Consider the following 18,660-nt stretch of genomic DNA (forward strand, 5'->3'; position numbering starts at 1 on the left):
GCCGACTCCCTGCTGAGTGCAAAGCCCAAAAGGGGCTTCTTTCTTTCTTTCTTTCTTTCTTTCTTTCTTTCTTTCTTTCTTTCTTTCTTTCTTTCTTTCTTTCTTTCTTTCTGATTTAATTTATTCATGAAAAACAGAGAGAGAGACAGAGACATAGACAGAGGGAGAAGTAGGCTCCCTGCAGGAGGCCCTATGTGGGACTCGATCCTTGGACCAGGATCACGCCCTGAGCCAAAGGCAGATGCTCAACCGCTGAGCCACCCAGGGGTCCCAAGGGACTTGATTTAATGACCCTAAGATTATGACCTGAGCTAGAGTGGAGTCCCAGGCCCAACTGACTGAGCCACAGGGATGTCCTAACTAACTAGAATTTTTTTTTTTAGATTTTATTTATTTATTCATGAGAGACAGAGAGAGAAGCAGAGACATAGCAGAAGGAGAAGCAGGCTCCCTGCAGAGAACCTGATGTGGAACTCTGGGATCACAACCTGAGCCAAAGGTAGAAGCTCAGGGATCCTTGGGTGGCTCAGTGGTTTAGTGCCCGCCTTCGGCCCAGGGCTTGATTCCAGAGGTCCAGGATTGAGTCCCACTTCGGGCTCCCTATGGGGAGCCTGCTTCTCCCTCTGCCTATGTCTCTGCCTCTCTCTCTCTCTCTCTCTCATGTATAAATAAATAAAATCTTAAAAAAAAAAAAAAAAAAAGAAAAGGAGAAGCGCAACCCCTGAACTACCCAGGTGACCCTAACTAGAATTTAAATAAAAACTTTGAAGAGGGATCCCTGGGTGGCGCAGCGGTTTGGCGCCTGCCTTTGGCCCAGGGCGCGATCCTGGATATCCGGGATCGAATCCCATGTCGGGCTCCCAGTGCATGGAGCCTGCTTCTCCCTCTGCCTGTGTCTATGCCTCTCTCTCTCTCTCTCACTGTGTGCCTATCATAAATAAATAAAAGTTTAAAAAAAAAAAAAAAGAGTTTTCCTCTTTAAAAAAAAAAAAAAAAAAACTTTGAAGAAAAAAAACCAACAAGTTAAAGTTGACTAGGCTGTCCTTTTTCTTTTTTCTTTTCTTTTTACTTAATTCATAATGTTTTCATACTTTTCCTGTTGTCCACTCAAAGAACTACTGCTTTCCTTGCTACCTCCTCTTAATCTCAAAAATGCTCTGAGAATCCTCAAGTAGCACCACCGTAATGATTATATAGGTTAAACATTCCCTGCAGGTTAATTGGTCAGATTTGCCATATTAAAAACTGCCTATGAAAAAAAAAAAAAACAAAAACTGCCTATGAGACTTAATGATTTGTCCTTAATATCAGGAAGTATAAAATGTTTTTAAAACAGGTAATATTCATTGGACCCAGACCTTTCCCCAGCCTAACTATAGACTTGAATTTTGTCTGGCCTTTTCCCAACTCATGCTGCTGATGAAGTAGAAATTCTTTTAGAGTGTGAATTTCATCATAGGAAAACAAACTATTCATTTTTTTCTTCCCCCAAGACACTAATAAATGCCTCTATTACTGTGTAAGAAGATACTTGATTTAGATGGTACCTCAAGTGATTTCAGTGTAGACAAAGATCTCCTATCTCTTAAGCTTACATAAAATGTAATTTTGAAAAGACATTTCTTCAGATATACCTATTCACACTTTTGTTAATACTGTCTGGTATCTAGTTTTGAAGGTTGGACCATTCCAGAGAGAGACAAAAATCTTTTTCTGTTGATATTTTGAATCATTGTTCTAAAATACAATCCCAGGCTTGAGATTTGGTTTGGGCATTATTTATTGTTGTTGTTGTTTTTAGTGAACTGTATTTTCTGTGCCTTGATGATTATATGAGATAGCTTTGCAAATGCGTAGCCAGTCTTCTAGCATAGTAAAATATAAGAGTTTAGTTTTCTTTGGTCACCTATTTTATGTCAGAGAATGTCAGTCTATAGAAAGACTGATTTAACTGGACAAATTCACCATTGAACTCCCTGGATTAGTATTGGAGAACTTGTGAAAGGGAAAAAACTGTGCTTTGGGATTGAAGATTAAAGTCTATGAGAAGTGTTACTTTTTTTTTATTTTTTAAGATTTTATTTATTTATTCATGGGGGACAGAGAGAGAAAGAGGCAGAGACACAACACAGGCAGGGGGAGAAGCAGGCTCTCCAGAGGAGCCTGATGTGAGACTCAATCCCGGGCCCCGGGATCATGCCCCGAGTCAAAGGCTGGAGCTCAACCACTGAGCCACCCAGGCATCCTGAGAAGAGTTACTTTTAAATTTCAAGGATTTATTGTTCTAAGTTAACAGTTTATATATATTTCAAAACATCAGAAAACCAAAACTTAACCATATGCTACTTATTAAAAATAATACATGCAGGTTTTTTTAGAGGGTGGAACATAGTTTTACAGGATATAATTGGACATAAGATGTCATTTTTACCTCTTCTTGAAGTTCCCATTGTCCTGCAACTGGAATTAGCACAGAAATACACCAAGATAATTATATTAATATCAATTCATTTCCCTATTTTCTGTAGCATGGGACTTTGGTACATGATTATTTTTATGCAAGAGTGTGGTGGTGACCTTAGACAAAATAAGTTCTTTAAGTTTCTAGTTTGCTACATAGTTGTCAGTTGAGGTGGAATCAGCTAGTGGGTTGTACAAGATTCTGGTTACCTGAATGCTAGGAAAGGAGCTTTTCCTGACATTTCAGTATTTTCTTGGAAGCTTAGTGAGTGGTGGAATCTTTTGGCATAGGTGTTCCACCAGCTGTCTAGCTCATACACTCTTTTTTTTTTTTTTAATTTTTATTTATTTATGATAGTCACACAGAAAGAGAGAGAGAGGCAGAGACATAGGCAGAGGGAGAAGCAGGCTCCATGCACCTGGAGCCCGATGTGGGATTCGATCCCGGGTCTCCAGGATCGCGCCCCGGGCCAAAGGCAGGCGCTAACCGCTGCGCCACCCAGGGATCCCTAGCTCATACACTCTTACCATCCACCTGGCTATGTGCCACCCTCATTTTGGAGATAGAGTATTGAAGAGCATGACCACTACTTCAATAATTGAAAGGAGAGGGAATTTCAAACCCTGATAGGTACCCCGTATAGAGTCTAACCTGCCCTGACAACCTAGCTATCACTGCTTCTCAGCTCTAGGAGTTATTAACAAGGAATAGCTGTTTGCCTGTTTTGCTTTTGGTACCATATGTGCCTACTTGATATTTTTGTCTCCTCTACCTATTACCTAAGTAGTCTTCTAGAACAGTTGTGCTTTTTTTTTTTTTTTAAAGTATCTTACAAAGAAAGATCCTGTTGTCTTTCTCCAGCTACTTACACTTACTCTGTGTAATTGTAACCATTCTTCAACAGACACTTTGTGGGCGCTTCCCATAGACCAGGCATTGTGGAGAGCTGGAGGCCAAATCCTTATTTTTCATTTAATGTTGAGTGGTATTAAATAATCACACAGATGAATATGAACTAGGATGCAAGTGCAATCCCAAAGCATAGTCAGTTTCTGTTTCACAAGTTCTCCAACACTAACCCAGAGAGTTCAAAATGATGAATTTGTCCAGGTAAATCAGTCTTTCTATAGACTGACAATGTAGTAGAATGTTTCTAGGATCTTGGACTGGTTGAAATTTTTTTCCCCAAGTTTTGAAATGAGTAAATGGTAGTTTATAGAGGTAAAATAAAGTCTAGGAAAAGTTCTTGATCTTCAGTAATGAACAAAGAATATTCAATTATAACAGAATATTTCTAAGTAGTTGCTGCTGAAGAGCTCAAAGAAACTGCTTGTTCTTTGGTATCATCCAGTCTCACCCAAAAATCCCTGTTCTAGGGATGCCTGAGTGGCTCAGTTGGTTAATTGTCAGCTCAGGTCACAGTCTCAGGGTCCTGGGAAAGAGCTTGGTGCCTGACTCCCTGCTCAGCGGGGAGTCTACTTCTCTCTCTCCCTCTGTTTCCCTTCATGTGCACACGTGTGTGCTCTTCCTCTCTCTCAAATAAATAAAATCTTGTAAAAAACACCCAAACCTCTTCTATTCAAGTTCAGTAATTAAATTAATATATTTTATATGTATCACTGTGGACTATCTCCTGACATTATCAGTGACTAAGCCAAATAGACTTCCTCTAGGAAGTTTATGTGCTTTTGTTTATCTTCCCATTTACAGGTGATTCTGCTTGTACAGTGTTAGGCATTCATCCATTCATTCAGGCATTTGAGTGCCTCTTATATTCCAGTCTCTGGTAAATGGAGTAAAGAATATATCTTGTCTCTCACTCAAAGAATTTATAATTAAGGATTAAAGTGGGGACCCCTGGGTGGCTCATTGGTTGAGCATCTGTCTTTGGCTTGGGACGTGATCCCGGGATCCGGGATCGAGTCCCACATCGGGCTTCCCACGGGGAGCCTGCTTCTCCCTCTGCCTGTGTCTTTGCCTCTCTCTCTCTGTCTCTCATGAATAAATAAAATCTTTATTTTAAAAAAAGGAGTAAAGGTGAGGGTATATGGAAGTTAACTTTTGATAGTTACAGATGAAAAATTGAACATGAGGGCTCAGTAGTTGAGCATCTGCCTTCGGCTCAGGGCATGATTCTGGGGTCCTGGGATCAAGTTCCACATCAGGCTCTCTGTGGGGAACCTGCTTCTCCCTCTGCCTGTGTCTGCCTCTCTATCTGTGTATCTCATAAAATAAATAAATAAATAAAATAAATAAATAAATAAAATCTTTTAAAAAATGGTCTTTATAGTAGAAGGCAGCATCAGTAACATTTTACAGTGCCAAGGGAATTAAGTCTATCAGATCAGATAATTTGAGATTTTATAATTTGATATTGTCAGAAATTACATATTTCTCTTTTAAACTCATCTAACTATGAGTTGATATCTCCCAATTTTTTTAAGATTTATTTATTTATTTTAGATTTTATTTATTTATTTATTCATGAGAGACACACACACAGAGACAGGCAGAGGGAGAAACAGGCTCCACACAGGGAGCCCGACGTGGGACTCCTGGGTCTCCAGGATCACGCCCTAGGCTGTAGGCGGCGCTAAACTGCTGAGCCACCAGGGCTGCCCAGATTTATTTATTTAATAGAGAGTGTGCAGGGCTCCATCCCATGACCCTGAACTGAAATCAAGAGTTTTGTGCTTGGGGTGCCTGGGTGGCTCAGTCAGTTGAGTGTCTACCTTCACCTCAGGTCATGATCCTGGGGCCCTGGGATGGAGCCCCATGTCTGGCTTCCTGCCCAGCAGGGAGTCTGCTTCCTCTCTCTTCTCTCTTCCTCTGCCCCTCCCCCAACTCAAGCATGCTCAGTGTCTATCCAATAAACAAATTAAAAAAAAAAAAGTGTGCTTAACAGACTGAGCCACCCAGGTGCCTCAATAATATCTCCAAAGCTTTAAAACTGTGTAATTTAAAAAACGTTAAAGGTGATTGGCTAGCTTAATCTGTACACATATGACTTTTTTTTTTTTTTTTAAGATTTGAGAGAGAACAAGAACACATGCATGTTAATTGTTTCTAATTATTTTGAAATATTAGTTTCAACTGGGTGCCTGGGTGGCTTATTCAGTTAAGTGTCTGCCTTTGGCTCAGGTCATGATCCCAGGGTCCTGGGATCGAGTCCCATATCAAACTTGCTGCTCCTCCGGCAGCCAGAGCCTGCTTCTCCCTTTCCCTCTGCCTGCCACTTCCCCTGCTTGTGTTCTTTCTCTTTCTGTCAAATAAATAAATAAAGTATTTTTTTAAAAATTAGCTTCAACCATTATGCTGGACGTAAAAGTAGGTACTAAAAGTTAAATTAACATTTCTGTTGGAACTCTGCTGGTAAGACAAGAGTTGGGTAGGGAGAATGCAGTACTATAGTGATGACGGCTTCCCTTCAATGTGTTTAAAAATGGAACACACCTTGTCTTTCTAAGTCTCAAATCCCTTTCTTGATTCTTCATTTTGTGCTATCATTTTGCACGTTACCTCCTTCCCATCTTGTTGTTACTGAGTTTTCTAGCCTTGCTCTTTTGTCTCTTTGCTTAATTCATCAAACATAAAGGTAATCAAGATTTAGTGTGCATCATAATTTTGTGGCGGGGAGGGGGGGCTTGTTAAAACACACATGATAGAATATATTCCAGAATTTCTGATTCAGTAGGTCTGGTTGGGGAGCCAAGTTTCTTGTGATGCTCCTGCTGTGCCAAGACCTCATTTTTGAGAACTGGTCTAGGTGTTCTTTCTTTGCATTGCAATCATCTTAAAGGAGCTTCAGGTTAATTTCCTGGGCAACACAGAAATTCTCAGACATTTTAACTTACACATTTCAAATATTTTAGATCCAAACTAAAGAAGCATGGTATTATAGAACATCACTTCCTTACTCTCCTAATTACTAATATATTTTTCTTGGGTTAGATACTCTCTGTCTTGTTTTCTTATAAAATTGGGAATTGGTCTGGGTGATCTCTTCTGACTTTGAAATTACAATTTTTTGAATCATAATCTGTGCTTAAACCTTCTCTTATCCTTTAAAAATATATATTTTTTAAAGATTTTATTTATTTATTCATAGACACAGAGAGAGGCAGAGACACAGGCAGAGGGAGAAGCGGGCTCCATGCTGGGAGCCTGACGTGGGACTCGATCCCAGGTCTCCAGGATCACAGCCCAGGCTGCAGGCGGCGCCAAACCGCTGCGCCACCGGGGCTGCCCCCCAAAATATATATTTTATTTATTCGTTTGAGACAGCATGAGCAGCAGGGGGAGGCAGAGAGGAGGGAGAAGCAGATTCCCCCCTGAGCCAGGAGCCTACCTGAGCCAAAGATGCTTAACCAAGTGAGCCACCCAGATGCCATTCTATGGATTTTTTTTTTTTTTAAAGATTTATTTATTCATTCAGAGAGAGAGACAGGCAGAGAAACAGGCAGAGGGAGAAGAAGCAGGCTCCGTGCAGGGAGCCTGACGTGGGACTCGATCCTTAGTCTCTAGGATCACACCCTGGGTTGCAGGCAGCGCCAAACCGCTGCACCACCGGGGCTGCCCCCTTCTATGGATTTTTAACTACATTTCCTACTACTATCTTTTTTTTGTTTTAGGAATATGATTTCCAATGAAGAGATATGCAGGGATAACAACAGTGCCTTACATTATTCCTGAAGAATATCTATTTTCCAGAGGATTTAAAATGAATCACTATTAAATAAAACAGAACAGTAAAACCTCTGAAAGCCTCAGGTATTTCTGCTTACAGTACTAGAGCAAAAAGGAACCTTCATAACTCTTTGAGGGGATGGGGTCTTGGAAGGGAGATGTAGATTTTCTTTTCACTTGCAAGTAATCAAGTTAGACTTAGTTGGTTAAAGTTAATATTTCTGTTAGTTATTTTTAAGCAACCTTTTCCCAAATCTTAACACTTTTATGAAGCAAAATACAGATGGCATGGAACAGAGATTTGTTTCACCATTTTGGTCTTTACTCTGTGGCATAAGGTGAAAGGAACAAGATGGGAAAATGAAAGGTTACAGTTAATTTCTTAGAAAAATGGCTCCAAAGTCAAGTTTTAAGAATTCTAAATATACTGCTATACAAATCAAAGATCTTTGCTGGTGATAATTAGGATAAAAGAAGATTTATGGCTCAGATGGTTAAGCGTCTGCCTTCCGCTCAGATCATGATTTCTTGGTCCTGGGATTGGGTCCTATGTCAAGATCCCCAGCTCAGCCGGGAATCTACTTCTCTCTCTCCCTCTGCCTTCTCCTCCTGGTCGTGTGTGCATGAGTTCTCTTCTCTGTCTCTCAGATAAATAAATAACAAAAGTCTTTTTAAAAATGCATACAGGGGTACTTGGGTGGCTCTGTTGGTAAAGCATCTACCTTCGGCTCAGGTCATAATCCCAAGGTCCTGGAATCGAGACCAGCATCCAGCTCCCTGCTCAGTGGGGAGTTTGCTTCTCCCTCTCCCTCTGCAGCTCCCTCTGCTTGTGCTCTGTCAAAGAAATAGGTTAAATCTTTTTTTTTTTAAGATTTTATTTATTTATTCATGAGAGACACAGAAAGAGGCAGAGATACAGGAAAAGGGAGAAGCAGGCTCCATGCAAGGAGCCCGACTTGGGACTCGATTCTGGGTCTCCAGGATCACCCCTAGGCTGAAGGTGGCGCCAAACCACCGAGCCACCTGGGCTGCCCGGTTAAATCTTAAATCATAGAGAATTAAACCTTAAAATAATTAAATTAACTGGTATTAGGTTATGGGGCTGTTTGAACTAAGATGAAAAATAGGAAAGTAACAGAGAATCAAAATTATTTATAACCTTTGATCTTTAGAAATATTAGTTCTGTTATATAACTAGAAATAAGGGGAGTATATAGCATCAAATAATTTTTTAAATTGAGTACTCCAGTAAAATCTGTAGTTTGCTCCTATAATAAGACCTTCATTTTAATATTTTTTAGATTTCAGGGGGTACCTGGGTAGCAGTCAGTTAACTGACTCTTGGTTTCTGCTTAGGTCATGGGGTTGAGCCCCAGCTTGGGCTCTGTGCTCTATGTGGAGTCTGCTTAGACTGACTCTATCTTCCTTTCCCCCTGCCTCTTCCCACTTCTCTAAAATAAAGAAATTCTTTACTATTTTTTAGATTTCAAGGAAAGTTAGAATATAAAATCTTTTTGGAAATGAAGTATTATTGGGGTGTGTGGCTGGCGCAGTCACTGGAGCAAGCGACTCTTAATCTCAGGATCATGAGTTCAGGCCTCCAGTTGGGCATGGAGCCTACTTAAAAATTTAAAAAAAGAAAAAAATTGTGTATTTTCTACCTGAACTGTCAAAGTTTCCTCCTCCCACTTTTTCCTAAATTTCTAAACATGCTTCATTTTTCTATTGCTCTTTCTGCAGAAAAGAAGGTTTTCAGTAAACAAATTCCTTGAGTTTTGGTTTTGTCTTATCCCTAGTCTCATTCCCAATAATGTATAATTTTGCTGTGTTATATATAAGATGAATTTGTACATTGTTTCTTTTAGAATAAAAAGTCAAAGAAATTAAAGATAGAAACCCAAATGTTAAACGAAAAACTGCCTGATACACGGTACCTGGGTGACTCACTTGGTTAAATGTCTACCTTTGGCTTGGGTCATGATCCCAGTGTCCTGGGATTGAGCCCCGTGTCAGGTTCTTCCCTGCTCAGGGGGGAGCCTGCTTCTCCTTCTCCCTTTGCCCCCCACCTCTGTCCCTGCCTGTGCATGTGCTCGCTCTTTCTCAAGTAAAAATAAAAATCTTAAAAAAAAAAAAAAAAAAAAAAACTACTTGATAGGTTATTTCTTCTGCCAAAAGTAAGTGATCTGTCTAGATCAGTGCCTTTATTAAAATTTAAGATTGAAGGGCAGCCCCGGTGGCCCAGCGGTTTAGTACCCCCTTCAGCCTGGGGTGTGATCCTGGAGACCCGGGATCAAGTCCCACGTCAGGCTCCCTGCATGGAGCCTGCTTCTCCCTCTGCCTGTGTCTCTGCCTCTCTCTCTCTCTCTGTCATGAATAAATGAATAAAATCTTTAAAAAAAAATTTAAGATTGAATTTCAGTTTCATCCTAATACAAAAACATCAAATTGTGTGTAACTTCTATATTTATTCAGTCTAACTGGGTTTTCACTATTTGATTACCCTCTAGGTGGTTACAACTTTTAATAGCTGTTTTATTTTAATCCAAATTTATCAGATCATATATTTCTATTAATTTTTCAAGAACCTCTATACTATTTTTCTTAGTGGCTGCATCAATTTATATTCCTACCAGCAGTGCACAAGGATTCCCTTTTCTCTGCATCCTCACTAGCACTTATTTGTCTTGTGTTTTTGATAGTAGCCATTCTGACAGATGCGAGGTGATAGCTCATTGTGGTTTTGATTTGCTTTTCCATCATAAGTGATGTTGAGCATCTTACCATGTGCCTATTGGCCATTTATATATCTTCGTTGGGAAAATATCTGTTCAGGTCCTCTGCCCATTTTTTAATCACACTGTGAGGGGATTGGTGTTGAGTTGTATGAATTCTTTATATATTTTGGATGTTAACCCCATATCAGATCAGTCATTTGCAGATATCTTCTTCTATTCAATAGGTTGCCCTTTTTGTTGTTGATGGTTTCCTTCACTTTTTAGTTTGATATAGTCCCAATTGTTTATTTTTGCTTTTGTTGTCCTTGCCTGAGGATACAGATCCCAAAAAATACTGCTATGACAAATGTCCAGGAATATACTGCCTCTGTTTTCTTTTAGGAGTTTTATGGTTTCAGATCTTATATTTTTAAGTCTCTAATCCATGTTGAGTTTCTTTTTGTGTATAGTGTAAGAAAGGGATCCAGTTAAAAAAAAAAAGAAAGAAAGAAAGGGATCCAGTTTAATTCTTTTGCATGTAGCTGCCAAGTTTTCCATTTATTTATTTATTTTTTTTTTTTTAAGTTTTCCATTTATTGAAGAGACTGTCTTTTCTTCATTGTATGTCCTTGCCTTCTTTGTTATAGATTAATTAACCATATAAGCATGAGTTTATTTCTGGGCTTTGAATAGTGTTTTGTTGTTATTTTTAGAGAGAGGGGGGGGGCAGGGAGAAGCAGAGGGAGAATTTTTTTTTTTTTTTTTTTTTTTTTTTTTTGCAGAGGGAGAATCTTAAGCAGGCTCCATGCCCAGCACAGAGCCCAATGCAGAGGCTCGATTTTACAGCTCTGAGATCATGACCTGAGCCAAAATTGAGGGCCAGATGCTTAACTGACTGAACCACCTAGGCACCCCATGGGCTGTGAATACTTTTTATTGTACTTTTAAAATACCAGATTTTACTGCTATTTAAAGATATAATCTGAGGTACCTAGCTGGCTAGTTGGTAGAGTACACTACTCTTGATCTCAGGCTCGTGAGATTGAGCCCCACATTGGATGTGGCTATTACTTAAAAAAAACTTTTTAAATTAAAAACATAATCTGAAACTGCCCTGTTTTCCCCCCAAATATTTTATTTATGTATTCATGAGAGAGAGAGAGAGAGAGGCAGAGACACAAGCAGAGGGAGAAGCAGGCTCCATGTAGGGAACCCAATATGGGACTTGATTCCAGGTCTCCAGGATCACGCCGTGGGTGGAAGGCAGGCGCTAAACCGCTGAGCCACCCAGGGATCCCCCTAAAACTACCCTTGTTTTAAATCTCCAATACCAAGCCAAGAGGAAAAGGAATAGGATATGATTTGCTGCCTTATGGTTTCTTCAGGAATTCCCACCCAGTAACAAATCTCAAGTTTGTGGGCTCTTAATGTTAAAGTGACTAAGAAGCTGGCATCTGGTTGTAGAGCATTATTACAGGTAGATCTGTTTCTGATTACAAAATTTTATGGTGGACTTTATTACCTCAGCCTTTTTATTTTTTATTTTTAAGATTTTATTTATTCATGAGAGACACAGAGAGGCAGAGACATAGGCAGAGGGGAGAGACACAGGCTCCATGCAGGGAGCCCGATGTAGGATTCAATCCTGGAACTTTATGATCACGCCTGAGCCGAAGGCAGATGCTTAACTACTGAACCACCCAGGTGTCCCTACTTCAGCCTTTTTAATATATCCAGCCTTTTTTTTTTTTTTTTAATTTTGGTAGGATTCTTTCCTTTTCTTTCTTTTTTTATTTTTAAGATTTTATTTATTTATTTATGAGAGACAGAGAGAGGCAGAGACACAGGCAGAGGGAGAAGCAGGCTCCATGCAAGGAGCCCAACACGGGACTCCAGGATCATGCCCCAGGCCAAAGGCAGGCGCTAAGCCGCTGAGCCACCCAGGGATCCCCCCAGCCTTTTCAATCTATCCTTTTTAAATTTTTTTCAACTACCTTTGGAACCCTGATAGTCCATATCACCTGAAAACATATCAAAATATTGTCAGATGGTCTCATATATTTCAAATATTGATGACTTCCACAACTAACCTAATAGTTTAATGGTATAAAAATTGGCCCTTGGGCAGCCCCGGTGGCTGAGTGGTTTAGCGCTGCCTTCAGCCCGGGGTGTGATCCTGGAGACCCGGGATCGAGTCCCGTGTCAGGTTCCCTGTGTGGAGCCTGCTTCTCCTTCTGCCTGTGTCTCTGCCTGTGTGTGTGTGTGTGTGTGTGTGTGTGTGTGTGTGTGTGTCATGAATAAATAAATAAAATCTTTTTAAAAAATTAAAAAAAATTGGGATCCCTGGGTGGCGCAGCGGTTTGGCGCCTGCCTTTGGCCCAGGGCGCGGTCCTGGAGACCCGGGATCGAATCCCACGTCGGGCTCCCGGTGCATGGAGCCTGCTTCTCCCTCTGCCTGTGTCTCTGCCTGCCTCTCTCTCTCTCTCTCTCTCTCTCTCTCTGTGACTATCATAAATAAAAAAATAAAATAAAATAAAAATTAAAATTAAAAAAATAAAAATTGGCCTTGAAGGTCAACTTCTTTTTTTAAAGATCTATCTATCTATCTATCTATTTATTTATTTATGATAGACATGGGGGGGAAGAGAGACAGAGAGAGAGAGAGAGAGAGGCAGAGACACAGGAGGAGGGAGAAGCAGGCTCCACGCAGGGAGCCCGAAGTGGGACTCGATCCCAGGACTCCAGGATCACGCCCTGGGCCAAAGGCAGGTGCTAAACCTCTGAGCCACCCAGGGATCCCCTGAAAGTCAACTTTTTTGAAAACTAATATGAAAACTAATAAACTTTTTACTTTAAAACCATGTTTGTAGCTCTTTAGTATGTAATACATGTTTATTTTCCTTATAGTTATCTACTAAACTCTAAACAAAGCAAAAATGATCCACTTTTTAAACATACATTTGCATTAAAGAATCTAAAATACTGGGTCACCTGGGTGGCTCAGTCATTTAAGCATCTGATTCTTGGTTTCAGTTCAGGAATACATTTTTTTTTTTTTTAATAAATTTTTCTTTCCTCTTTTTTTTTTTTTTTTTTTTTAAGTTTTACTTGAAGAAATCTCTCCCTCTCTGACTTTGAAACAGTGTTCCTTAAAAAGCTTTACTAATGGGTTAGACAATATTCATATGAGTGAAAATTTTATTAATTGGTAAAAGTTACATTTATGTTGAATATATTTCCTTTCTTTCTGTTTTCTTAAGGAATTGAATGACCTGGCACGGGACCCCCCAGCTCAGTGTTCAGCAGGTCCTGTTGGAGATGATAGTAAGTATTTAAAAGGAATGATGGAGTAAAACTGCATAACCATCTGCGTCTGGGAAACTCTAGGACTGATGAACATTTCTCTCTTAAGATTATTTTTTGCATGAAAAGACAATTATGCTGTAGGGAAAATGCAGTGTTTACCCTTACTTTTCCATGAAAGATACAGTTCTGTATATATCCCATTTATAGTATTCATTTAGAACCTTTTGGACCTTTTCTACCAGATATTGTCTGTGTAGTTTTTCCAGCCCCTTCCTAAGTATCCTTCAACCCTTCTGGGTATTTTACTGGGGTAAAATATTTGAGGTTTTACTTACAAGTAGCTACTGTCTTTTAAGTAAAATAATACTCAGTATGATAGGGGATAATAGGGAGAGATTTTTGCGTGTGTGTTTCCTTCCACTGGTTCATGTTTGTGAAGACAGGTAGTTTATTTCTTCTCTCTCTCTCTCTTTTTTTTTTAGGTAAGTTTATTTCTAATGTCCAATTTATCTGCTTAATCCTCTATAAAATAATTTACTAGGCCTTATCACACATGTTGGATAATAATGTGTTTTTGTTTCACTTTGTCTCAACAGTTTTTCCTCCTTATACCATCTTCTAGCCTCTTTTAAAAGAAGGATTTTTGGGGCAGCCTGGGTGGCTCAGCGGTTTAGCGCCGCCATCAGCCCAGGGCCTGATCCTGGAGACCTGGGATTGAGTCCCACATCAGGTTCCCTGCATGGAGCCTGCTTCTCCCTCTGCCTGTGTCTGTCTGTCTCTCTCTCTCTCTCTCTCTCTGTGTATGTCTCATGAATAAATAAATAAAATCTTTTTTAAAAATAAATAAATAAAAGAAGGATTTTTTGAACTAGACTGTGCTTTATGACACAAAACTAATTCACACAAAAAATGTGTAATATTTAGCAAATAGGAAAAAAACATACTTGGAAACAATTTTGTAAGAAAAGTATATACGTTAAGACAATAAATAAGAGGTTATACTTGTGTTTAACATTTTTTCCTGATTGTGCTTAAGAATGTTGGTTTTGGTTAGCCAAACTTAAGAATAAAGCAAGGGGAAAAAGAAGGAAAAATAAGATTCAAACAGGGAGGCTAACCATAAGAGACTCTTAACTCTATAGGAAACATACAGAGTTGTTGGTGGGAAAGGGTAGTAATTGGATGATGGGCATTAAGGAGGGCACTTGATGTAATGAGCACTGAGTGCTATATGCAACTGATGAATAATCCCTAAATTCTACCCCTGACTAACAACACACTGTATTTAACTAAATTGAATTTATTTATTTATTTATTCATGAGAGACAGAGAGCGGCAAAGACATAGACAGAGGGAGAAGCAGGCTCCATGCAGGGAGCCGGATGTGTGTGACTTGATCCCGGAACTCCAGGATCATGCCCTGAACAGAAGACAGACGCCCAACCAGTGAGTCACCCAGGCATCCCACTAAATTGAATTTAAATAAAAATTTTTTTTTTTAATTTATGATAGTCACACACAGAGAGAGAGAGAGAGAGAGGCAGAGACACAGGCAGAGGGAGAAGCAGGCTCCATGCACCGGGAGCCCGATGTGGGACTCAATCCCGGGTCTCCAGGATCATGCCCTGGGCCAAGGCAGGCGCCAAACCGCTGATCCCCTAAATAAAAAATATTTTTAAAAAGAATCAAAGTAAGGTCCTTTTGCAGGGATTCCATTACATATAAAACAGATAGATGGTATAAATTATAAAACTAAGTACATGTGATGAAAAGTGCCATTATCCAGATTTATCCAATATGAGTAGCTATAGTATTTGATATCAAACAGGATAGGCCAATTAAATACACATTGTCTCGTTTAAGCCTCACAATAGTTCTTTTAGGCAAGTAGAGTAGAAATTGTAAACTATTTTAGAGAAGAATCTAGTGAGGGACTCGTGGTTTCCAAAGTTGGCTGATGCTCAAGCTTTTTTTTTTTTTTTTTTTTTTTTTTTTTAAGATGTTATTTATTCATTAGAGAATGAATGCATAAGCGGGAACGGTAGAGGCAGAAGAGGCAGAGAAGAAGGAGAAGCAGACTCCCCACTGAGCAGAGGACCCCCCCCTCCCCAACTTGGGGCTCAATCTCAGGACCCTGAGATCATGACCTGAATGGAAGGCAGATGCTTAACTGAGCCCCAGGTGCCCCTCACTCTCAAGTTTTCTGATTTTAGTTTTGTCATTTATGGTATCATACAGTCCACCTGTATCACTGTAGTCTTTTAATTGAAAAAGTGGTTTTATTTTAACAAATTATTATTTTTTTAATTTTTATTTATTTATGATAGTCACACACAGAGAGAGAGGCAGAGACATAGGCAGAGGGAGAAGTAGGCTCCATGCACTGGGAGCCCGATGTGGGATTCGATCCCGGGTCTCCAGGATCGCGCCCTGGGCCAAAGTCAGGTGCTAAACCACTGCACCACCCAGGGATCCCAAAAGTGGTTTTATTTTAGTTAAATTCCTCGAAGTTGAGAGTGGCTGATCTTTCATTAAAAGTGGTTGAAGTAAAAAAAAAAAACAAAAAAGTGGTCGAAGTCTAGGGAATAGACCATTTTTGAAGTTCTCTTCAGTGTACTGAAGTAATTTGCCTTTGCTTCACATAGTTGGTATATCGCATTCCTTTCTCAGAAAAGTTGTTATCCTTGAGAGTTAAGTAAAACTGCCCCCAAAGCATAAGCAATACAAAAAAAAAAAAATAGGTTTTACATTTTAATGAAGTTTGATTTAGGTGCTGTAAATGAGATCATCAAGAAAGTGAGGAGACAACAAAAGGAGAAAATTGTGGAGGTCAGCTCTTGGATAAGGAAATTTATTCAAAACATTTTAAAAACTATAATTCAACAATAAAAAGATAAATAACCCATTTTTGTTTTTAATAAAGGATCTGCTAAAGAAGATGTACAGAAAAAAAAAAAAAAAAAGAAGATGTACAGTTGGCCAGTAAACACATGGAGAAGATGCTTGGTATCATTAGTCATCAAGAAAATGTAGATCATATCCATAATGAGATACCACTTTATGCCTTCTAGGATGGCTGGAATAAAAAAATCAAGTGTTGATGAGGTTGTGGAGAAATTGGAATCTTGTACATTGCTGACAGTAATGTAAAATAGTACAACCAATTCAGAAAATTAGTGGTTTCTCAAAAAGTTAAACTTTGAGTTATCATATGACCCAGTGAGTTCACTTGTAGGTATATATCCAAGAAAAATGAAAATATGTCCATGTAAAAACTTCTGCATTAATGTTCATAGAAACAGCAACTGTAATATCCAAGATGTGAAAACAATCCAAATGCCCACCATCTAATGAAGGGATAAATTGAATGTATGTCCATACAATGGAATATTATATGTCAATAAAAAGAAGGTGAGTACTGATGTATACTACAGCATAGATGAGCCTTAAAAAGATGCTAAGTGGGCCGCCTAGATGGTTCAGTGGTTGAGGGTCTATGTTCAGCTCAGGGCGTGATCCCAGGTCCAGGGATGGAGTCCTGCTTCGGGTTCCCTGCAAGGATTCTTCTTCTCCCTCTACCTATGTCTCTGCCTCTCTCTCTCTCTATCTCTCAAGAATAAATAAATAAAATCTTTTAAAAAGAAAAAAAAAGATACCAAGTAAGAGAAGCCAGATATAAAAGGCCACATAGGGATCCCTGGGTGGCGCAGCGGTTTGGCGCCTGCCTTTGGCCCAGGGCACGATCCTGGAGACCTGGGATCGAATCCCACATCGGGCTCCCGGTGCATGGAGCCTGCTTCTCCCTCTGCCTGTGTCTCTGCGCCTCTCTCTCTCTCTCTGTGACTATCATAAATAAATAAAAATTAAAAAAAAAAAGGCCACATATTGTATGGTTCCATTTATATGAAATATCCAGAATAAATCCATAGAGACAGAGGTAGATAATGGTTGCATAGAACTAAAGATTTGGGTGCAATGTGGAGTAACTGCATATGGATACGGGGTTTCTTTGGGGGGGTGATGAAAATTTCTAAAATTGTGGTGATGGTTGCTCAACTCTGACTGTCCTAAACATCACTGAATTGTACGTTTTCATTGTGACTTATATAGTATATGGATTATCTCTCTATAGCTGTTTTTTAGAAAAAAAAAGACTTGCATACCCTACCAACTGAGCCAGCCAAGTACCCCTATATTATTTTAAATATATAATATTTAGCTACCCAATTACCCTCTGGTTTATACTTTATATTATCCATCAGGAAGCCTTGACCAAGACTTTTTGACAGTAATTTATCTCAACTATTCTTTTTTTTTTTTTTTTTAATTTTTTATTTATTTATGATAAGCACACAGTGAGAGAGAGAGAGGCAGAGACACAGGCAGAGGGAGAAGCAGGCTCCATGCACCGGGAGCCTGACGTGGGATTCGATCCCGGGTCTCCAGGATCGCGCCCTGGGCCAAAGGCAGGCGCCAAACCGCTGCGCCACCCAGGGATCCCTATCTCAACTATTCTTAAACACTCCCTAAAGTTTTAAGTATAGTATCAGCAAAGACTATCTAGATGATCAAGTGTAAGGAAGTTAACTGTTCCTAAGGAGATTTTCCTTATTCCCTTAGAAGGTAGGTACTGTTGAAAGTTTAGTAGTAGGTGAGTCAAGATACTTAAATAGGAAGGCTAGGAGATAAAGGAGAGTTAGTATTTTTAAAACCTGAGCCGAAGACAGATGCTCAACCACTGAGCCACCCAGGCATCCCCAGTATGCAAGTCTTGATCTCGGGGTTGAGAGTTCAAGCCCCACATTGGGTATAGAGATTAATAAAAAGAAGAGGGCGCCTACTTGACTCAGTGGTTGAGCATCTGCCTTTGGTGCAGGTTGTGATCCTGGGGTCCTGGGATCAAGTCCCACATCAGGCTTCCCGCAGGGAGCCTGCTTCTCCCTCTGCTTATGTCTGCCTCTCTCTCCATGTCTCCCATGAATGGATAAATAAAATCTTTTAGGGCAGCCTGGATGGCTCAGTGGTTTAGCACCTGCCTTCAACCCAGGGTGTAATCCTGGAGACCCGGGATCGAGTCCCACGTCGGGCTTCCTGCATGGAGCCTGCTTCTCCCTCTGCCTGTATCTCTGCCTCTCTCTCTCTCTCTCTCTCATGAATAAATAAATAAAATAATTTTTAAAAGCATCTTTTAAATCAAATAAAAAATAAGATAATATATATTTGATAATGAACTTAATAATACAGTGCTTTATTTTTTGATATCCAGATTTTAATGTGCCATTAAATTTTTTCCCATTTTTCTGCAAGGATCTGGTAAGCAGGAAGAAGTATATAGATCCTGAAAGGAAATGTAAGCCAAAGATTTATTGGTCATATAACCTGCTTCATTTTCTTTTGTTTTGAAATCTTGGTGAATTGGACTCTCTGGAGATCTGAACTTGAATTCATATGTAGGTCTCTTGAGATTCATTCTCAAACTATAACAAATATTCT

The 18,660-nt window shown here is 39.6% G+C and overlaps 1 protein-coding gene and 1 long non-coding RNA gene across 4 annotated transcripts in view; both read left to right on the forward strand.

Moving 5' to 3' along the window:
* Positions 1-18,660, forward strand: part of UBE2D2 (ubiquitin conjugating enzyme E2 D2) — a 55,386-nt gene that overhangs the window by 26,547 nt on the left and 10,179 nt on the right. Inside the window, exons 2-3 of one of the 3 annotated variants that reach the window (XM_025445097.3) lie at positions 7,093-7,231; positions 13,122-13,185. In XM_025445097.3, the coding sequence (XP_025300882.1) occupies position 13,185 (1 nt within the window). In that variant the 5' untranslated portion in view covers positions 7,093-7,231; positions 13,122-13,184. Of the gene's footprint in view, positions 1-7,092; positions 7,232-13,121; positions 13,186-14,594; positions 14,614-18,660 lie in introns of those variants that run through there. The other 2 variants (XM_025445098.3, XM_049101632.1) reach the window with 2 other exon arrangements.
* On the forward strand, positions 14,644-16,204 carry LOC118354091 (uncharacterized). The gene is made up of 2 exons (XR_004814030.2): positions 14,644-15,996; positions 16,091-16,204. It is a non-coding gene; the product is annotated as an uncharacterized LOC118354091 (long non-coding RNA).

Source organism: Canis lupus, chromosome 2 (assembly GCF_003254725.2).
Source record: "Canis lupus dingo isolate Sandy chromosome 2, ASM325472v2, whole genome shotgun sequence".
NCBI classification, from domain to species: Eukaryota; Metazoa; Chordata; class Mammalia; order Carnivora; family Canidae; genus Canis; species Canis lupus.